At 39.8% G+C, this 23,848-nt stretch overlaps 1 protein-coding gene across 1 annotated transcript; it reads right to left on the reverse strand.

The window, feature by feature from the left end:
• Window positions 1-3,436: 3,436 nt before the first annotated feature.
• Window positions 3,437-6,818, reverse strand: LOC113172228 (pancreatic alpha-amylase-like). Its single transcript, XM_026375095.1, has 9 exons — window positions 6,623-6,818; window positions 6,113-6,259; window positions 5,748-5,945; window positions 5,373-5,603; window positions 4,852-4,985; window positions 4,450-4,657; window positions 4,258-4,367; window positions 3,827-3,952; window positions 3,437-3,667 (listed from the first exon to the last, which is right to left on the reverse strand). The coding sequence occupies exons 1-9, from the start codon at window positions 6,788-6,790 to the stop codon at window positions 3,478-3,480; spliced, it is 1,512 nt and encodes a 503-aa protein (XP_026230880.1). The 5' UTR covers window positions 6,791-6,818; the 3' UTR covers window positions 3,437-3,477.
• Window positions 6,819-23,848: the final 17,030 nt, after the last annotated feature.

Raw genomic sequence — 23,848 nt, forward strand, 5'->3', positions numbered from 1 at the left:
CTCCCCTGTTCACTGTTTGTATTTATACTCATGTTTTATCTCTGCTGACCCAATGAGCGAGTGGCAAGTACGTATCGTAATAGGCATTAAACAGGTGCCGGATCCTAGTGTTTTCTCATGCCTATTCTGAAACATCAATGGCACATGTGTTGCAAAGCATTTTATCTTCAGTGCAGGTCAAAACAAACTTAGCTCTGATGTTGTCATGTGAACTTCTAGGATTCTGCAGTAATAGGTTTTTTATATATATATTTAGACATTATCATAAACAGGTATTGATAAAATTTCCCTTGCACTGACCATAATATGATACAAAAAAAAAAAAAAAATTTAACTCTTACCACCTAGAAAGTGACCGTTTATATTCACCCAGCTCTAGTGTTTGTTCACTAAGATCAACATCCAGATGATTATGCAATACTCAGGTTAAAGTTTGATTTGGAGAAATAATCAGTTTTGGACAAAACAAATAAAAAGTCAAGTCAAAATTTTGATGGGATGGGTGCCTGTTTGTTGGTGGCATGGTAGACATGGGGGAAAAATAAACACAGCAAGTAACATTTACTTTTCCATGTTTTAAATTCAACCTAATCAAACACCTTTATCAACTTAGATTATGTAGATCTGTCCAGAAGAATGGCAGGTTGTACTTATCTCACGCTTGTGGGATTTAACCTAAATATACACATTTTGCTAAAATTGTAAGTTATAAAATTAATTTCTAATATATTATTTTTTATTTTGCATATAAAGTATCAGCCATGGCCTGTAAAAACTGTACTCCTGGTAAAAAAAACTGAAGTTCTATGTTCTATTTATCTTCGTAGTCTTAAGAATTGCATTAGTAGCAGCCAGTTTTGTTGGCAGTTACACAACAAACCCAAGTATTAATGCCATGCTATTTTTATATACTTTGCAAACCACACTCAGGCTAAGGTAGGATAGCAAATAGAGTGTGTTATATAAAAATAATGGGTCAAAGTGTTTGTGTGTCAGCTGTGGTAGTACTGCATGCAGAATTATGTTTAATTCATAAAATGACTTACATCAGAGTTGGCTATGTGTTATTCACTCCATTACATGCACATAAGTGATCTTTTTGAGTAAATTGTGCTGGCTGGCTTAGTTTTACTGCACACTACTTTATATACTTAATACAGTAGGTTTGTTAAGAAAATACTTTACTTACTTTAATTTCATAGTCTTCATTAAAAAGACCTGAATATGATGGCACAGATGAATTCACCCTGTTCATTTGCACTGCCTTCTTTCTAAAGCTCCATATGCTTCTCACTAGCACCATTATTAGCCTATGTTAAATATACTATGTAAAAACACTTTATGTTGGGCCTGATGACAGCTGCAAATATGTCGCTGGTAGCTGAGCATTCATTCAATCATTCATTTAGATACTGATCACTGCATAATGGGAACACCCCACAAGGTCTGCCATTCTGGAGATGTTCTGAGTCACCTAACCAGGTTTCCTGCTTTACATCATATCAGCTGTTAGAACTGACTGTTCACTTGCTGCCTAATCTAACCTTGACAGGTGCCACTGCCACAAGTTAACCTGCATTAGTCGATTCACCTGTCAGCAGATTTAAGGTTGTAATAGTTGTTGTAATGTAATGACTGATCGGTGCATATGTCTACAGTATAGTCCTGACATTCTGCCATTGGTACTGTTTTGCAGATCTCAGGTACTGGCACGAGTGTCATTCCATAAAGAAGACATTTACTTGGATGGATACTCAGACGTAGCTGAGTCAGAGAAGACTTTGGTAGATTAGACAAACTAAGTGTTCATGCATATGTCTTATAACACGTGAATCACTCATTTAGCATAATTATAATCCTTTATGAAAAAGTGCAACCTCAGTTAAACTAATACTTACTAAAACTTAACTTGAATGAATGGCTTATTTTGCCTTCATCTTCATGATCATAACAAATGATAATTCTGTAAATGTGATATTATATTAAATCCCCTGAATGTGACGGTTGTTTCCTCTCCCTACACAGCCCTTGAGGTATTAGCCATTGTCAAATTATAATACTGCTACAGTGTTTACAGTGCTGTTCTGTCCCAAAGGCATCAAGATTAAATCAGTGAGTGTCGTGTCTGTATTTTAGAAACCCTTTAACTGTAATAGATACCTCTGCTGACAACTTTGCAACACCACCAAGTACTCCTGTGTTACTTTGAGTGTGAAAGGCAGAAAATGCCACACTTCCTGTAGTTTTGTATGTGTTTGAATAAAACCTGCTATACAATATTTCTCATGCTCTCTGTTTACTGTTTGACTGAACTCCTGCCTCTCCCGCCCCCCCCCTTGCAGGGACTGTGTTACTCCTCCAAGTGAAAGGGTCCCGAGATATTTGTGGCGGAAACACTCTCTAATAACTCATCTAGGTGCAGAGTGTGAGTGTTGATACATAAGCACGATTTTTTCATATAGTGCGATGTCCTGTACAGAACAGTTCAGTTCATTTATAACTACCGTTTTAGTGCAGATAAGCGCAGACATGCACAAACCTGAGGATATTAAAACTATCTTTATCTGAACAATAACGTCCAAATGAAACTACTGGACAAATATTATATAAAAAACAAAAACACTTCTTCATCTACTGTTTGAAATGAGAAGGAGACACGTGACTGGGACTCAACATGTAGATGATGAAGGTGTTCAAAGACAGAGTCATAGCTAGATGGATATAGGTGATCATATCCTTCTTCAGTACTTCCCAAACACTAATTCAAGTCCAACACAAATCTGAGAGGTGATCTTGTTCTTACTGACTAAAAATAAAGCTCTGAGCCGGACTGAGATTGTGGATTTGTTGCCAGGACAACAGCTCAAATGACTTTGGAAAAACCAACAGACCAATAATAACAATATTATAGAGGGGAGTCTGAAACCAAGACCAAAACTACAACACAAACTCTTGTGGAGAACTTGTGGAGAATTTCTGTCAAGATGGTCTTTGAAGTGGTTTCATCATATAATATAAAAGAAAACAAAAAAGTGTTTGAGTTATACAGCACAGCACTCTCATGAGAAGGCTGTTACAGCCATTTATCAGAGCTCTGCATGTTGAGTGTGGGATCCTACTGTAAGTTAACACAAAAGATTATGTCATATGATGATAGTATAACATGTACCATATGCATACCATGTAGGCCACATTATACATGATACGTATGTCATGTTACTGAGAATGAATGAGTGACCTCTGATGTTTGTACTTTGTCTTTGGCTTCTGCTAATGGTAGAAGGGTTGTTATAGGTGCAATTGGGCGCACGTTTCTGAGCATGTGCATAGAAATATGCAGTTTTAATTTCTACGTATCTGATACTTGAAAGCAAACTAAATATCAGTCAGATAGTTTTTTGCTCATTTGTTACTGAGTCAGTTATCAAATCCATCATTCATGCTCCAAGGATTTATTTTAGGTTGTACATGATGTGTTTACAGCTTGGCTTCAACATGAATAGCAATGAAAGGGTCCTCTGCAGAGTTGCTGATACTGAAGTGGGCGCGGCCGTCGCTGCCCACGTTGATCTGCTTCCCAGTGCACCCGCTTCCTTCTTTCTGGCCAGAAATGACATCACAGTAGGTTCCACCGGGTAAACCAGTGTTCAGGGTGGCATCCAGGTTCCTGCAGGGGAGAAGAAAGTAACCATTGTTTAAAGAAAACTCCATAGTACCATAGTGAAAAAGAATATTGTCTTCACACATACACTAAAAAAAGATTAAGTTTGTGGAGGTAGTGTGTTTTTTTTGTTGGATGTCAGTTTTATTCTGTCATAGTTCTCACCAGTCATCATTGTTAAAGACGATGAAACCACGATTACCACGTCCGAAGGCGACCTGGTTGCTCTGGTTATCCCACCAGTTGGAGTGAGGCTGTCCATTCACCACGTTGCGGAAAATGGCCATGTTCCTAAAGGGGACATGGTGAAAAATAAAAATATAAATGAATAAAAATGCAAAGGTCGTGGAAGTTAATTTGAAAAACATATATACAAATATTAGAAGAAGACTCTATAGACTATATAGTCTATGCAGACTTATGTTTGAGTTAATAGTGTTGTAGTGTTGAGAGCTGGCTGACTGATAGCTAACTCTGCCAGCCAGCAGTGGTCTCCCACCCTCAGGTACTCAGTGTTATGTAAAAAATAAAAACAAAAATAAAAAAAAAGAGAAAAATCTGTGAGCAAGCACAGCACTTGCTGTTTGAGGTCTTACTTGATCTGACGCCACCTATGCTCACACACCCATCCGTCTCCACAAGTCTGGTCAGCATTGATGGGAACAGGCTTAGTGGACCCATCACCGTTGCTGGGAGGGCCCTGATCCTACAAGATAAACATTGATGGAGAGGTTTAACAAACGCATACACTGCATGGTAGCATTATATCTACTTGACTTAGAACTTACTTCTGAACTCCAGCTGAAGCTAGACATCACTCTAGCTACACCATAAGGGTGAGCCAGCATGTAACCGACTGCCATCTTGTAGAGCCTGGCGTCCTTGAAGGTAAGAATGGATGCACCACCAGCTCCATGGCCTCTCTGGTTGTCATGGTTGTCAACAAATACGAGAGCATTTCCATCAGCCATCATACCCCATCCCTCTCCCCAGTTCCTGCACACACAAAAAAAATTAATAATAAGACTAATAAGAGAATTTCGAAATAACTGGAAATCTTGATGGAAGTATCAACTACTTTGTACAATTAAGAAACATATGCAGTAAACAGGGTTATAGTAATGTGTTTATAAAATAACCTATATAAAAATCATTTTAAATAGTTTAGATTTAAGTAAACCAGTACGTACGAGGTGTAATACAACTTCTCGTTGTTCCATTTCCTGAAGATAGTTCCCAGTTTGGCACCATATTTGAACTCAGTCACTCTTCCCAGATGGACGTACTCCTTAGCTGTGATGGGCTCACCTCCCAGATCAATAACCTAGTGGGAAAAGAGTACAAACTGTATTTTGGCCACTTGTTGAGGCAGAAGTCTCGTAAAACTTGACAAGCACTTTTATGTCGTTTTGGTGAAGACATTATTATAGCTGAACTCACAGGCTTGCTGCATGTGAACTTTTATTATTAAGAGATTTAAACAAATTTAATTTTCAGCGTGATGTCACACAACTAACAACTAACTGTGTGGGATTGAGAAGCCACCAAGTATACAGTATATACCATGTGATTACATAATTTAGTTTGGACTGGAGCATCTACTAGAAAGGGAATGAATAAATGATAATTTAGGTATATTCATGTTATTATGTTTTTTTTAAATCATCCACCTATCTGTGAAAATAAAATTATAAAAGACAAGAAAAAATACCTCTTGGAAGATGAAGGGTCTGGCACTACCAGAGAACCAGTTTGAGTTGAGGTTGTGCAGACGACCAAAGACAGCAGAAAGGTCCCCGGGCCACATGTGCTTGCAGGCATCCACTCTGAATCCAGCCACACCCATGTCAATCAGCTTGTTCATGTAGTCGACCACTTTACCCCTAACGTATTCATTCCCCAAGGCGAGATCCAATAGACCGACCAGACGACAGTCACGTACCTGAAACAGGTAACATTTACGACAATTTTCAGTACAACTACCAACTAAATGGATGTTTGGATTGAGCAGAAGGTCTGTTTTATACTATGGTAAATTAGGGAAGAGAATATTGGCCTGACATTGTAATAAAGTGGCATTTGTTACCTGATTTGCATCACCATAGTTCTCAATTTCACCACTGCCAGTCTTGCATTTTCCGTCATTGAAGTCTGCCCCAGAATAAGGGACACTGGGGAACTCCCTGTTGCCAGCATTGAACCAGCTTCCACATGAAGAGTGGGTTCCTGATCCACCGCCGGAGCCACACATGTGGTTGATGACGGCATCCACATAGATGTTGACCTGTTAGAAAAAGGCCGGATAATGTAGGTGTAACATAGCAAAACACTTCTACTTCTATCCCACTGCTGTGCACATGAGGTAAACATGGCTTTGTTTTGACAAGACAGTGTCAAATACAGAAGAACATTGTTCCTAATGATTTTTACTGAATGACTGATGTAGTTTACCCCAACATTGTTGCATCTGGTGATCATGTCTCTCAGCTCAGACTCACTGCCAGATCTGGAGCACAGGTTGTAGCTGATTGGCTGGTATCTCTCCCACCAGGGTCTCCAGGGATTGGTTACAATGATGTGTTCATTTGGAGGGGAGATCTGAGCAACACAGAGGAATAAAGATTAGTAATCTTCCTTTTGAATACAGGATTTGTCTGCAGACAGAACATAATTTGACTATGATTCTAGTTACATTAAGCACTGAACCCTGTGCTTCTGTCAAGTTGGCATATGTAGCTGCTTGTCTGGAAGATTTTCCCATTAGCAATATATTAAGTATATTTACAGTGCTGCCCTCTTATTGATCTTTATCTTATCTTTTTTACAAATTTTCTACAGAATACAGAAAGTGATGAATCCAGATTTCAATGAAGTTTAAACCATCTATACATTTATACTGTCCTTTGTAGAAATCTGTCTATATAATCACTGTTTGTTGATTTACTGTGAATCCATGCTTACCTGAACTCCAGCATAGCCATTGGGAGCCAAGTAGCGTTCACACTCTGCAGCAATGTCAGCCCAGCGCCACTCAAACAGGTGGACAATGGCAGTCCTGCCGTGCCTGGTGTGGGGGTCGTGCTGAGCGAGGCTGATCCCCAACACAGTCACCAGAATTAACAACTTCATGTTTTCCTGCCTAAGCAAAGATAAGTACACTGACCTGTTCATGGTTTGTATTTATACTATTTTTCCTCCCTTTAACCAATGAGTGACTGTCATGTATAGTGTCAACATGGGCAAAAACAGGTGCATCCTTATCAAGGTTTCCGAGGGTCTTTCAAAACAAACAGAAGAAAAATAGCTTCAAGGAAGTGGAAACTCAGAGGCCTTTTTCCAAATAAAAAAAAAAGAAAAACATTTTTGAAGTGATTGAATATATGCCAAAATACCCCATGCTTAATCTGGAATTCTGTCAGGGACACATCTGTTGCACTGAATTGGTGTTCAGTACAAGTCCAACCTTTCATTATGTGTTAGCTGAGTCCAGTTAAACTCAACTGAACATGTGTCTGGTTAGTTTGAATAATTTAGCTTCTTATACAAGTAAATATGTATGAGTACAAGGGAATTACAAGTTCTTTTCCCAGGGTGCTTTCATTTCTCACCTGACCTGAGGATGGTTATTAGGTAGACAAAAGAAAGGATGTGAGTATGTGACAGATCTTGACTCCTACAACACCTCCATTCACCAAAATTGATCATTAGGTGAGGCCTCCCTGTTGGAGGTGTGAAGTAGTTTTTATCCTCCTGGAGATGGATGGAAGGGCAGCTTGGAAAATGGAAGACAGGTTCAGTGGATGGTAGGAGTGAAACACCAGGTACTATTTCTAGGTTTCTACAGGTTCCTACATAGGCCAACACAGTCCAGGAAGGCCAGTTTATTGGTCTTCGCACCAAATGTTGATGTTTGTGCCAACTGCATTTATTCCATCTGGCATGTGAAGGCCTATGTGTCCTGGAACTACATCAGCATAACTGAACTAATGAGTTGGTGACCATCCTTAGGAAGTCATTGAGCACTTTCTTCACTGCTGTCAGTGAAGTAGGTAGTGTGCAGGTGAAAAGTGACGTTATAGGACACATATAGTTTAACTGATCTAGTTTCAGCTGTGTGACCAAGGAGGAAAACAACTTCTGAATTCTGGACGTGGGGATCATTATGTCCAACCAGCAGCACTACGATTTGATAGACTCTACAGAACAGAAGGCTGAGCACAGGCACAGCATCTCTGTTATATAATTTCATCAACAGAGGTGGTGGTCTCAGGCACAATCTACGTCCCATTTGCCATGATGCTCTGTCACCCATGCCCAGGACCACTTACTGTAAGACCTTGTCTAACACTCCATGTTGGGGATAGTAAGGATTGTAGGACTAACCACAGATCGAAGAAGCTACTTGGATGTAACTAAGATAAATCTTTCAAATAATCTGATGACTCAAGACCTTAGCAGAGTCAACAACATATCAACATATCAGATATAGTAGTTTATATCTTCCACAGAAATACTACAACATATAAGTGGATTTTAAGCTTTTATCATCAATCATTTAGATTCATTTGCTTTATAAGTATAATAAAGAGATGATGATGTAACTGGAGGCCTAAATTAGATTTAGATTCTACCTTGAGCTGGAAAACGTGACTGGGGGGAGGCATGTGTGGACTACCTGATGAACCTTTTGACACCGTGTCCCTGGATAAACATCAGAAAAGGATGAAAAATCTATTTTGGACAAAGCAAATAAAAAGCTGAGGCAGGTAAAATTAACTTTCTTGATATGATGTGTCTGATTATTGGTAGGTTTGGTGACAAGGTTTGGTATGAGTGGAAAACTAAACATTTACTTTTCCATATTTGATATTCATAGCTAATCAAACTGGTTCTATGGACTGATTGTCCTTGATATAAGTGAAAATACACAGATGTGTCCAGTATTGCAAAAATTGGCAGGTTGTATTTATGTAAGGTTCTCAGGCAGAAAGATAATTGCCTCTTGTTTAATTTCTAAAGTTTTCATGTGATTAAAAAGACCTGGATTTAGTGGGTTTAAAAAAAATTATCTAGCTCTGGCATTTTGCTCTGTCCATATTTCTGTCTTGTCTATTAGTGTGGATTTATTTGTCTTTATTATTAAATTCCTCACGTTGTTGATCTGCCACCTCCTAGTGGTCCTCAACAGATCATCACCGCACTTACTTTCAATCCAACAAATAGACGCGTCCAATCTGGAAAAAGCACCGATTCCCTTTTCCCTCCCGGTGGTGGTGAATTCATTTCCTGATGAGGTACGAAGCACAGAAATATATGATTGTTGCTGTGTTGTTTACTGTCGCTAAACGGAAATGCGGTTTCCTGTTGCCTCCTATGTGATAATATTCCCTTCTCATAGTCTGACAGGTGCAACTAGTTGGCTCATTTCACGTTGTTAAGTGGATCCGACCTAGAGAGTCAAGGTACCTTTTCCTCTTTTAGATCATCCCCGAGTTGTTTTCATGTCTTAATTATGTTTCCTCTCCAGGGTTTGGTTTTAAAAGGTTAATTTCCTTTGCCAGGTATGACTTATGGTTTTACCCTTTTAACCCTGTGTTAAAAAACACAACTTTAAGTTTTTAGAAGCAGCCAGTTTATAATGTTATTGCATTTCAAAGTCATCTGGTGACTCTCAAAAATAGCTCTGCCTTTGTTATAGTTGTTTCTGATTTATTTAAATAGACTTTAAAACTGCTACACCTGTGTAACACGGCTCCTTTTCTATGGTTCTTGGTATCATTAAGATTGTAATTACGCAGACCTGTAATTTGGCCCACTTAGTTTTATTCAGAATATAAAATAATTGCTGTTAACATATCATCAACTACACAAATGGAGCAATTTAGCAGCAAAGCTACATTTAGAGATCCTAATGACCAACAATCTGGAAAAAGGGGTGTTTTTAAAATGCTAAAATTACACACTTATTGTACTTTTGTCTGAAGTTAGAAAAAGGCCCTGCCATAGTTGATCATTTCTCATTCCATCTGCTTAGTGTCTGACCCAGCTCCTGCCTTTCTCGTGTCCCCCTGCAGAGATTGTCACATATCTGACCCACCTTTTTGGTTTTTCTTCAAGGTCACTCCTCCAAGTAAGTCTATGAGTCACAGGTATGTAGCAGTAAAAGGGCCTGAACACGTTTGTGGTTTAAACTCTATCTAAAAACTTGTGTTATTAACTCATATGATTTAGGTGAAGTGGAAATTCATTATGCTTGTTCGCTCTTGCATGAGTCACGAGTGTAGGGGTCTTGTTTAGGGTCTGTCATAACATTAGTTTACTTGGTTTACATACAGTGGGAGGCTTGTAAAGACAGAGGTTCAGGTCAGAAGTTTGAGTCAAAAAAAAAAAGTGGGAATAAATGTGGAGGTGGTCAAACACTGAGTCATGGTCAAATGGATGAGGGTGATCATATACAGATTTAGGTAGGACCCAAGAACTAAATCAAGTCTAGGGGGAAAATTAGTAAATTTAAGTTCAGCATTCATGTTCAAAAGTAAGATTTATTTTAAGTTGTACATGTGTTCACAGCTTGGATTCAACATGAATAGCAACAACTGGGTCCTCTTCAGAGTTACTGATACTGAAGCGGGTGCGGCTGTGATCTGCTTCCCAGTGCACCTGCTTCCTTCTTTCTGGCCAGAAATGACATCACAGTAGGTTCCTGCAGGCTTGACTGTGCTCAGGGTGACTTCCAGGTTCCTACAGGGAAGAACAAAGCCACTATTGAATTTTTTAAATCTCACTATTAAATAAGTTAAATTAGTATTTTTTCAGTACCAGCAGCTACTTTACAAGCTACCAATTACTTGACAGTGGAAGAAGTTGAACTACAGTAAGGCTTGCCAATAGGGAAATCTTGGTTAACTAAAGCTACTTAGAAAATGTAGCTCAGACTATGTAGTATGAAAATCATAAAAAAAAAAGTACTACAAAAAAATCACATGCTAGGAAAAAGTCTCAGGTTCAGTGCTGTGTACTGTAACTTCAGGTTTTATATAAAAAGATCTTTGACTTATGTCTAATGTGTTTGCAGTAGAGAGTGTTGTTACTCTCAGATTGCTTTTCTCACAAGTAACAACATGTGTTTAGTCAGCGGATCTGGTCAGTGTTTGCATAAAGCCCCAACATGAAAGTTTTGGGAATCAAGCTACCTGTGGCATGTGATTTGAACTCAATCCATTAGTTAGATAAGGGCGCCTCACTCAAACACATTGAGAATGGAAAGTCTGTGAGTCGATCACAGGAGTTTGTGATAGCACTTTGATAGCATTTATGATACTGCACGTGCTTTGCATTAAAAAAACAACTCCACAGCTCCTGTCCTCCTGTCCCCTCTGCAGAGCTTGTGTAACATGCCCAAGTCTGAAAATCACAGGTATGCAACAGTGAAAGTGACACATTTGTGATGGAAATACCCACTAATAACTCATCTTGTTGCAGAGTCAGAGTGTTGACATGTGAGGAGGTTTTGTTTTCAGGTGTAGTGCTCTGCAGAACACAATACACAATACATTGCACGGTTAAAAACCATAATTTTAGTTAAGACAGGAGCAGATGTGCAAATGTGAAGGTATTTACCAAGATCAGACATCTGGATTAATTATTAAATATGACTATGACATAATGTGATATAATTTGGGTGAAGTTGAAATTCAGCATGCTCTTTGCTGTTGTATTATAGAAAGTATGCTATTCTAAAGCTATTACAATCTTTAAAGCTATAAAAAATAAAGCTACTGATATTGTTTTAATATTTTTTAGCACTTTTGAGATTAAAATAGGAACAGCACGTTAACACTGTATGACTCAAGCTCCTTTTGAAGTGCTGGGTGGAGGTTTAAGCTATGACGCAGCATGATCTGTGGGAGGAGATGTCAGAGGGAGAGCTAGGGCCCAAACTTGCTCACTTTTTCCCACGGGCCCCCAAAATTCCAGACAGACCAAAGTCCTTTCCTGTATGGACAACACAAGACATACCACCGGAGGCGATGAAGGCTTTGGGGGACAAAGCTTTCTTTCACAGCTCGAGCTCGAAAACCAGGTGAAGAGAGAGAAGCTGGTTATTTGATTCTCGTCCCTGGTTCTGTTATGGGAAAGTGGAAGGGGCAGGGAGGACGGGGGAGGTTGGAGGGTTTGCCTGAAGCCAGGACAAAGAGAATGTGAGGAACTAGAGGGAATCAATAGGGTGAGAAAGGAAGAGACGAGAAGCGAGTCTGTGATGTTAGTTGAAAACAAATGAGGAAAATAAGAACACTTGAGTGTTCATGGGGCCGTGAAGTTCACGGTTCAATTAAAGAAAGAACAAAGGGAGTCAGTGGAAAACAGAGGGAATGCAAAAGGAGGGGGAAATAGAAGTTGGGGGAAGCATAAGAGGCTGCATGATACCTAATCTTCTTACACCTCAGATCGCTCTCTTAGCCGGACAGCGTAGGTCTACAGATAAAACATGACACACGCAGAGTTCACATGGTCTTATTGGTGTAAATGATATTCCAGACACAAAGCAAGAAAGGTTATGTTCAACCCAGAATTCAGTGAGCAAAGCTGCATCAGTCTTTGGTGTTGAAAAAATAAAAAGCTCAAGAGGTGTCAAATGAAAACGCTAACCACATTTATGGTCCAGTAATAATCTGATGTAAGGCATTTGTCACTACACTGGGTACTGCAAAAATTTACTGCACTTAACTTTGAGTGGCTTTTTAATGATCCCAGTAACGCCATCAAGTGCACTAACAAGTGCTTCTCGCACCGACAAGACGTGTGTCGCCACATTTTTCCCATTATGGTTTTAAATGTTCAATAAATTAATTGTTTTTTGGCCACTTTCCAGGTTTCCTCAACTAAAACTGAGCATACAGGGGAGGAAAAAGTTCTATAAAATGAAATCTACAGACAGACAGAAAGTTTCAGCCCAGTATTCTGTAATTTTTTTTTTTTTCCATGATGATGTGTTGTGCAGATGTTGGAAAAAGCTTTCCATCTCACTGCAAAGAACAACAGCAGCAGAGGAAGTCCCCCAGGAGAGGTTCACGCTCTGAATACACACACAAACGCAGTCAAGACAAATATGCAGACACAAATGTAAGTGTTCACAGACGCACGTGCACCTTGATATTGTTCAAGTCACCAATATCAGACATTCAATCCTCTCTATCCTCTCTAAGATTTTTTTTTTAACCAACAGGTCCTTGTAGAGACACATGCTTCTCACATCGAAACATTCAAGAGACATGTGTAAACAGTATGAACATATGCAATAGGGTTTAACAACTGTCAGCAAGTCTTCAAAGCAGGAAAACATGTCACAGCTACAATCGATGTTTGATCTCATTATTCATTTATAATTTCATAGATTTTTACATGTGATATATTAGGAAGGGTTTTCCACAGGCTAAGAAGAAGTCAACATGGGAAGTAAAGTGAACTTCACCTATGAAACAAGAATGAAAAAGTGATTTAAGACTAAACTAAATAAGGTCACACCATGGTAAACTTCAAATCCAGCCCATGCCATGATTTATCAAACTATGTCTAAATATGACCACATTTGCTTTGAGTCTTCAATACAAACATATTTATGCGATGTATAACTCACCCTCAGGTTAATGTAAGTAGTGCTTAATGTAGGAATGCTATCAAGCTGCTGCTAGTGGAAAGTTCACCATGAAATTACAGATGGAGTCAATTTTATGATCCTCTTTCACAGTAGTCAGCGGTAAATGAGAGCTTTGCTTTCACGGCCGTGAGCTGAGCAACAGTTTTACTTCGAGGAAAATTCCCGAGCTCGCCCCCCCCCCCTCGTACTGACTGAAGTGTTTGTAGTTTCTCCTGAGACATTTGTTACCTTTTATGCTGCAATAACAATGAATTGAAGGGTGCTCAGTTTCAGCTGTATGGCCTTTGGGAAAGACTTGAATCCACCTTTGACTGGTTTTCTTTATCTGGTAACTGATTTCTAGGAGGAAATGCAGTAGATGGGCAACAAGTTATGATGAAACTACATTATAGATTGTATAAACTATATAACATTTAAGAGGGAAGCGCAGAATGAATTCCACATGAATGCAAGCTCAAGTTAAAATGAAAAAAAATCAGTGAATCTTGAGAGAGCGGGAGGAATCCTTTAGAGTCTCTCCCACACCTGACTGGCTGTCAGCCTTTTCCATGATATCACTGCTGGCTTTGAGATATAGAGAGTTTCCTTTGTTTCGCAGTGCTCTGCTCCTCCACAGTGAGAAGGGAGGAAGATGAGAGGAGGCTTGGTGAAGGGGGGGGGGGGAGAACAGGCAAGCACCTCTCAAATAACACAATATCTGCCTCACTTTTATCAAACCTGTGCTGGAGAGTCCTGCCTCAACTCTCCGGCCACATGTGACCAAACGTATTCTACAGACACCAGTTTACTAAAAATTGAGGAACTGCTCTTATAGCATCAAGTGTTTTGGTGAATGGAATTCTAAGAGATTTAATTGGCAACCTAGCAGCACCTAAAAACCCTCACCAGATGAGTAACATCCTTACTAAGCAGCAATGTGTGGGACAGATGTCTGTGTGTCTTGTCTGAAAGCGCTCATTTCCTCTCCCTCAAGAAAAAATAGCAACAACTTCTTAAAAGGCAAACACACGGTGCGCTAGGTCCGAGGCATGTACTTAAAGAGGAATAATCACTGGTTTTATACTTGGCACGGAGATGGAGAAGATTGGCTGTAAAACCTCCATCTGATCTCACACTAATGAGCCTTTGTATAAACACGTGGAGCTCCCGTCGTTTGCTCTCTGCAGACTTTATTTGCTTTCAGTTGTAAACTGTGCAGTCCAAGTTTTGCCAGAACTGTCCAAGTTCTTGTCTTCGACTGGCTGCTTCTCTGAACCTGCTGCCATAACAGTAGCCAGGAACGACCTCTGAGCAAGACACTGGCACACGCACGCACACACATCTGCGGTGGTATGGGAGAAGGTGGGTCAACACAGTAGATACAGTTAGTCTTGACTAGGTTTCAACAAAGCTATAACTTAGAGATTTAGAAGTGGAACTAAAAGAGCTGAATTACAGTATTTAAAACATCCATAAATAAATAATATTATAGTATTTTCCAATTTGCTGTTGCTGTCTTTTTAAAACCAGGCTTATCTAATAAATCTTGACATACTCCTTAAATTCCTTTCAGCCTGTGTCTTACTATTCAATTTGAACTTTCCAACTCAAAGGCTACTTCACACAAAACACCACGGGATACTTGTAAGTACTTGTAACTACACGTGGCGAACATCTTCAGTGATTAATCTTTCATACATTGCACCCACTTCAGTCCTGTGAGCTCCAAACACATGGTGTATTAATTAGCAAACAATGCCCTCTTTCTCAAAGAGACAGACAGAAAGAGGGAGGAGAAGTGGGTGGAGAATAAAAGCTCCATACTGTAGTACATTTAGCCCAGTTTCTCCTGAGAAGAAGGTGAAAGTGGGACACGTGTAATGTAAATGCTCCAGTATACTGTAGGACCCCAAATGTCCTGTTGTTCATAATGTACTGTACTTATAGATAAACCCTGGTGAAAATTTTATCCTTCAGATAAATTGAAAGATTAAATGTTCCCTTTTGGACAGAGAAAAAAAAATAAGCCAGTGAACTATTTAAAAAATCTGTCATCATGTTCAAGTTGGAAATCCCTGCTACAATCCAATCACTGCATGTTTTCTCACTTGCACGGTTAAACTGGCACCAGCAAAACTGTTATCACCTGATAATCTCCGTATCTGATCGCTGTTAAAGAGGAAGCCCTCTCGTTTTTACTTCCATTGAGGCCATTTGCTTCTTCAAACACCCCCATATACAGTATTAACTAATACCTTTACATATACATAGTGTATGCGGTACCATCATAAAGTTGGCCAGTGCATCATTTAGGTATGAGAATGAGTGTAGACAGAGAGGCCCTGTAGAATATCCAGGAAGTTAATTTTGGAGGACTTCCATGAGGCATTCTGGAAATATTCACCTCCAGCCAAATCAAATTAGACTTTCCAGAGTTGTGAGAGTGTGCAGCTGAATGAGATTCACCTCATCCAGCCACATCCCTAAGGGTCCATTTTCTATCTGTCATCTGCTCATCCTGGACACATAGGACTATCGCACATCATAAACAGAACTCAGCTCCACAACTCTGAGTGCACTTGTATGTTTTCAACACTAGGGGTCTCTCTAAGGACTTTGCTGAAAAAGAGCCAAATTGCCCAGCAAACAAACCCACAATTAGAAAACCCTCTTGCTTCCAAATTAAGCTCACCTCATCAAACAGGGTAAGTATACTCCTCAGCCCTGTGCCTCTTGAACTGGGCTCTAAGCGTACTGATGCTTTAAACTTACTAAGGAGAAAATGTTTTTTTCCTGACATATTTCCCTTATTCTCTCAATTTCAGTTTCAATTTCTGTTTGCTAAGTGCTAGCTCTGCTCAGCTGTGTAAAAAGTGCATACAATTAGCTCCTCCTTCACCTGCGACTTACATGTTAACGTATCCATGAGAAAATGTATAAACATAGAACCCAAAAACTATAATATTGCAAAATGTTTATCATCTCTACAGTTGATCTCACTCAAATACAAAACAACGTCAGGTCACTGCCCAGCATTTACAGCTGAGGGCGTTTCAGGGGTGCGTTGTGCAAATTCTTCATCACAAACCAGATTTGAATTATTATAACCTCCGTGTCGGAAGTGCTGAATGGTGCAATAAAAGTGTAGTGTCAGTCAGTGTATTAGGTCTTTATTGAGTGTGATCAAGCTTCCGCCAAATGACTGGAGCCCAGACCTTTATTAAGTGTGTGTGTAGCACAAATGTGAAGCTTGTCTGACAAAACCATAACCATGAGGATATGTGAATGCCTGTGGTTACTGTAACATAGCTGCAGCTATAAGGCATAGATGTGACATCATGTCTTCAATTACACTGAGCTGATCGTGGGCCGATGGACCACTTGTTCCGTTTAAAAGGAGCGAGATCTTTCAATGAAACCCTGCAGTTTTCTCTCCCTGAAAAACTGAAAACAGTGATGTCATATAGAAATAATGAATAATAAAATGCAGAGGATTTCCTCACACATCACCTCTAACGCTTTTGTTGTGTGTACAAAGAACTTGTTATTTTATCCCTCTCAGTCAACTGGAAAACCTTCAATCTCAATTCTTATTTTAAGCTTCTCTCCTCACTGAACTATTGTAACTTTTCTTAGAGAGTGAACAATGTGCCCACATTTCTCACCCACTTACACCTAAACAGGAACTTTAAAAGTATAGTCTTTAACGTTGTGTGTGTGTGCGTGTGTGTGTGTGTGTGTGTGTGTAATGCATGTGTTATGTTTGTGTGCATCTCCCTATGTGAGTGTAGTCGTGCAGGGGCGTGCGTCTGCTTCACAGTTTATGCGTATATGTGATTTTCAACGTTATATTTGTTCCAAGGTATCAATTTGGTTAGCAGCGCTTGACTTGGTGGCCAGTAATAAACTTCTATTCCAGTTCTGCCTGTGCAGTGGCCTTCACCACAGGCAACTATGTGGCTTGCCGCCCATGCCGCCGCAAGGAGAGCCATACATTAGACTGGTTTGAGTCACTTACCCTTTACTGAAGAGCTCAGACACAGGGCGGCAAAGTGGTGCATCAAGTTGTCATGATGTAAAGCAGCTTTGAACTCTTTTGGCAGTTTCAAATTAAATTCAGATTTAAGCAAAGACATAGTTAATTAGTGTCATATTGTTCACGGTTCTGGTGTCCTAGCCTTGAAGCAGCACTAGCATTTAATACTATATGTATCAGTCTTTAAGTTTGATTTTGTCCAAGAAGAAACACTCACATTGCTGCTTTTTGGCCTTGTTGCATTATATCGTATTATACTATAACAGTTTACACATATATTAATATATATTAAAACATATTCAAACCCATAATTCTATTTCCTGTTAATATCCGTATACAAAGGCCTCTGTTGAACTCTGTTGTCCAGAAACTATGATGAATGCCAGTGAGCAACATTGGTGCACTGGGTGTCATCTTTGTTCATTACCATGAAAATTGGCACTGCAGTTTATTTTGAACCACTTCCACATTCAGCATGCTGCAAATACTCATTAGACCACATGAATATTAAGCCTTGGCTGACAATGGTTCCCAGCTCATGTACCATTTACTCAGATGTTAACCAGCTGTTAAATACAATTACTGAGTCATTTACATATAAAAAAGATAAATACATGTGTGACATGTCTTTACAGATTTATGTTTGTTTGCAATAAAATAGAAAAAAATAACATCGGCCTCATTCTCTAAACAATTCTCAAAGGATCTGCATATCTGTGTTGCTGATTAATCACAGTGCTGTCATTCTGTTTGAAAATCCATGTCCCGCACTCTGCGCACTCCTCCTATAAGCAGATCATATATTACTTTCTGTTATAAATACAAAAATTTTAAATTCTAACTTGAAATAGTTCTCATACCTGACTGTGAGGACCTTCAAACCTAATGTGGTTGTAAACTGGAAACCCCTTCTCATTTATTTCTTCTTCCGTGGTGCCTTTTACTAGCTGGGGAGCTCAAAATATCTATTTGTTGCCTACTGAGCCACTACATCATTGTGTTTATCTCCCCAAACTGGGCCATCAATCAGAACGCTGTCATCAAAACAGTCCTTATTTATTTGGCTTTCACTCCAGTGTTTTTGTCAAGACCTGTATAACTGACAGGAAAAATGAAACATAAAGGAAAAATGCTACCTGAATCATGGTGAAAGCAAAGCTGTCTTTGGAAACAATGACACTTCTATTGGGAGGAATGATTCCACATGCGGGAATGTGTTCTCACTCTGTTTAAATGATTCCAGACACCCAGCACTCCCTATTGGCTGTACACTGGTGCACGAGCAACAAGCATGCGTGTGCAGGAGAGTAGACACACAAAAATTACCAAATGCATACATACACACACACACACACACACACACACACAGTTGTGGCTCTGCAGCACCCGCAAGGTTTTTGCTGCAGCATCACTTGTCACCGAATGCATAAGACATCTGAGACCCACTGCACACATATGCCACCTCTGTGTTTGAGTCCAAGAACATCCACTGGAAAAGGCAATGGATCAACGTCACTCAAAAATGTTCATAATGGTCTTTTATATTATTGCAGGTTCACCTAGCAGCGTCCTCTCCTTACAGCCAAGACTTGGCATTCTGTGACAGCCAGATGTTGGACTAAGAAAAGAAAAAAACCTTTGGGTGGTGCCAACCTCTCTGGAGCAGAATTTAAGAGTTACAACGGCTGAGATGGATTCAAGGTATACATCTCTTTATAGCTCAATGTGTTTTAGATATTAACAATGGATTACATACTATTTGTGTGCGAAAAGGTGTCAAATCTCTAGGGAGCATTTTAGGATCATGAAGCTTATTGTTTTGGTTTATTCTCAAAACTGTCGTGAGCTTTATAGAGGTGTTTCTGCTGTTCAATATCTGCTCAGTACGAAACAGCAAACAGACAACACATACAGTAGGTGGAAAACATGGTGGAGCATTTAGCAGCTACAGAGGTATTTCCCTCAGGAGCCGGTGTAGGGCAGATGTTTTTTGAAATGAGACACATACGTTTTTCCAGTTCAAGGTGCCACAGAGACAGGTGTTACAGAAACATGGACAAGTTAGTCATTGCAGTAGCCCAATTATCAATGTGGTTAGAAACTTCAGACAGCAGGTTGCTTTCACTAGCCTCTAGTTCATAAGCCCTCTCCCAGTAGGGATGAGTGATAACTCATGGATACCAGAATGCTATCTTCTCACTTTTAGTTGTGTGTGTGTTTAGAAGTCATGGGAAAAGGTGCACAGACCTCAGTGCAAACAAGGACAGTTACTGCCTGATTTGGCATGCTCTTTAGTATTGCCCATTTGTCAAGATAGAAATAAATATAGGCTGAAGATACAACTGAGTCATAGGACTTAGAAAATCATCATCAAACTTTAAATAGTAAGAAAATGAATAAAATATCCTGAAAAATGATGGAAAAAAAGAAGAAAAAGAACATACAAATGTAAAACCCATATGGTTTTCCACATATGGTTTTCCACTACTCCAGTTCTGTCTTTAAGAGTGATGGCTTTTGATTGGCTTGTTGCAAAAACTTGTGGAAGGACCCATCGGCACCGAAGCTTACAAGCACCATGGAAACAACACGCCATCCAGCCAATGGTTACTGTAACCCAAAGCCAACATGCTGGAAATCACCCAATCTTTACACTGTGGGAGGTGATGAACATGGAAAATAGCAAGCTACTGCTGCTACTGCTGCTACTGCTTTTACCTTTTCCACTGGAACTGTCACTTTAAATCCTGTTAATCATCTGGATGGAGTGTATATAGAAAAACCTCTGACCGCATGATGAAACTGTCCAGTGGAGGCTATCTACCAATATGACTCATTGACCAAACTCTCTGATACTTTACTCAAACAATGCATTGTTGCAATGCCATCAATGAAAGATATAGTGGGGGCCTCACTGCAAGTGGAACAAAATGGCTCATTCATATTCTCAGTCTTGTGGGTGATATGAGTACACTACTCTGTAATTTGCTTCATCTGTTTTCCATATCTCAAGCCACAGTTGTTTCTTTGGTCTTCTACTGGTGATCACGCAGGCTTCATTTAGGAATGTAGCCAGTGTGGTTTTTATTTTAAACACACTTTTTTTGCTTTCAGGTACAGTAGCATTACCTCCTAGCCACTAATACTGCATCTACAAGTAGAACAAATATGTCACCCTATATTCAAATGGCGGCAGCTAAAGTAGGATTAGTGGCTCTAAGCAAAACTATAAAAAGTGCAAGTATTATTTCAGGAATTTAATCCTCGAACTAAAACAGAGTGGGACAGCTCTATGTAGATGTAATTAAGGAGAATAACACGTGATCCAGGGTGTGTAGTTTAGAAGCCAAGTAAAACACTTAAAATAGGATCTGTTTAAACTAACATGCTCACACCAAATACAAGGCTAATAGGGAAATATAAATGTTTTTATTGAGGCCATCTGTCCAGTAGCCAACAGGACATTTCACACTGTTGAGAAATGTATATTTGTACAAAACTGAATGGCTTGAATCCATCAAGTAGATATTGCATTGTGGTGGGCCAGCAGACAGATCTGCTGCTATCAGTCTGTCTACCGTAGTTGCCATACGTTTTTTATTATTATCTCTCGACTACCAGTCGTATAGTATCAATAACAGTCTCTACCATGTTTGTCTACATTTGGACCATGTGTTGTTTCCAGTTGCTTGATACATATTCCTCTGTGACAGTTTAGCAGATGTTGTTGATTTGATAATGTTGATGCTCTGGGTTTCATTCATTTGCATCATATTTTCTCCTTATTTTTCATAGCAACCCATCAACCCATTCATGAATAAAGAACCTATAACAAGCCAAGACTAGTCAACTACCAAAGCACAGCGGAGCACACAGATGGATTTAGTAAATATACCAATATGTAATTATGTGGAGCTGTTATCTTAAAAAGAGTGATGGTTGGAAAAGGAGTCTCCCCAGAGGCTGCTTTTATGACTGGAAACCCACTCATTAGGATGTTAAGGAATATACCTGTCGCAATAAAAAGTTAGTCAGCAGATGTCTGCTGAGTCACTAAGCAATTACCTGCAGCTTAAAATCCCTCTCCTGCCTAGTATCTGGGCAGATCTCAACCAAACAGTGAAAAGAAAAATGCTTCATCTCAATGGTAACCTTAAACGCACTTCGTCCAGACACTATGTTGAGTCTCTGACAATCAGTACACTATGAGGCAGGGTTTTGTTTCACCGCTTGTACACATGAGGATGTGGGTGATGCACTTTCTGTTCTTTTGAAGTTATTCCACTGATTGACAATTGATGGCAGTAATGAGCCAAAAAATGCAGCAACATGACAGAAAAAGCAAGAAGACTGCTAGCTGCAGTTCATGTAACACAACAGGTGTCAAAAGAAACCCCCCCAGCATGAGTGCTGCACAGAGAGGACATTTTCATTAGTTGTCATGGTTCCAGGCTCCTTGCTGCCTGTCTTTTTCCCATGCCCTTATTTGGCCAACTTCCAGTTTCCTCCTCCCAGCCTGATTACCTTTACTCACCTGATTGTCTGCACCTGGTTTCCACCAGACTATATATACAGACCTGCTCCCCTTTCTCCCTCTCTGAATAGGTACTATCCAGCGTTTCCTTTGGACTGCCATTTTGTTACTTGACTCTGCCTGCCCTGGACCCTGTCTCCTGCCTGATCTCCTTGTACTGTGAGTTCTGCTTGCCCTCCTTCATTTCCCCTGCTCACAGTACTGAGCCTGAGCCCGTCACTGCCTGATTCCCCTTCCCGGACCTGCACCCCTTCTACCCTGTCTCTACCGGATTCCCCTCACTGGACCTGACCCTACCTTCCGTCTACCCCTGTGGTTCTGTGAGTGTTCTAGTCTCTCCCTAGTTGTTTCCCTTCCCTGCTCAGACTGTTTGGACCTCTTTAGTGTTTTGACCTGGAGTGTCTTTCTGGATTTTGCCTGCCTGACCTCTGTAGTACTGTTTCACTGTGTATGACCTGGATTGCCCCTGACCTCTGAGATTAGCCTGTTGGATTTATTGTTTGGACTGCCTTTGTTCATCACCCTAGACTACTTTCTCACACTGCGTTTTGGACATTGGATTACAACATATTCTGTGTTAAAGTTTGAACTGTTTTCTCATAGTGCTTCTGTAATACTCTTGTTACTCTCCTGGACACTCTGCACCATTTGTCAGCCGCTACTCCCACCATTCACCCTCTCCATTGTCCTCCATTTGTTCCATGTGCTCTCCGTTGGTCGGTCATCTTGGTCAGCAATCACTTCCGGTTCCCACCCAGACCTCCATGCTCACCCTACGCCATCTCCTCCCATCTAGTGACTGTTGAATTCAGTGACTTGCAGCTGTGCTGTCGTTAGAAATAAAAATTGAAAACTCTGTCCTGTCCAGTGTAATCTCTGGCCACGGAGTCCTTCATCCAGCTCGTGACATTAGTAGCCAGTGGTGGGGTTTCAACTTCCACATTGATGACGCGCATTGGCCCAAAAAGCGTTTTTTTTTTTTTTTTTTTTTTTTTTTTTCTTCCCCCATATAATTATGTCTAGAAATTATAAATCAGTAAAATTTGGTTGTTATTGCACATGCTCTATGCACCCAAAAATGCAGAAACGTGAAGATCATCCAGATCATTTTAAAGGCTGCAGTCTGGGAGGAGACAAAGCACTAGTGAGCAGATCTCAGAGTTGAATGGGCACCATCTTCTAGTCTTTTATTCAGTTCTTATTATACATCCATGGTCAAAATACACTACCTTTAGGGATTTTCAATAAAACAACCTGAAACTGGTGAGAAATGCAGTCTATTCACTGTTACTTTTGTAAATGACTACTTTAGCTGGAAATGGCTATTTTTGAATGGAATACTGACGTCTGTGTGCCGAGACCAACCATCATCAAACATTAGTCCTAAGCAGGTGCAGAGTATTTATACAGATTATCACAAATATAAACCGAACTCCAGATAAAATGTTGGCACATTATGATTCCTGTTGATAAAGGGGCCACACAGGGGCTAGTGTGGAAAGGAGTGAGTTTAACAACCAGGCAAAGTGCATACAGGCATGTGAGCAATGCATTTAACTTCCTCTTACCCTTGTATGGATAACATGCAAGTTAGAACCTAATCAACAAGAACAGCCTAATGATTCAAATGGAGTAATTTTTTTTCGCCATTGAAGAGCGATATATTGGGCTTTTTCCTTTTGGTTGGTCTACACCAACACCTGAAAAGAACTCAAAATAACAAAACTAAAAACTGCAGTTGAAACCTTTTTTATATAGCCGTTTTATTTTTATTACATGTAGTTATAACAGATATGAATATGGATTAAGGAACTGATTGAGTGTTTTTAGCTGCATTCACACTTGGTGATATAACAGATTTTTTGATTTATTGTTGATCTCCTCAAACTTAGTCTAATTCCAAGATCCCATCACTCTTCAAGGATTGATCCTCTTTTTCACACAAGAATGTTCTCATTCAAAACAATTGCTATTGTACAA

The sequence above is a fragment of the Anabas testudineus genome, chromosome 17, assembly GCF_900324465.2.
Source record: "Anabas testudineus chromosome 17, fAnaTes1.2, whole genome shotgun sequence".
NCBI classification, from domain to species: domain Eukaryota; kingdom Metazoa; phylum Chordata; class Actinopteri; order Anabantiformes; family Anabantidae; genus Anabas; species Anabas testudineus.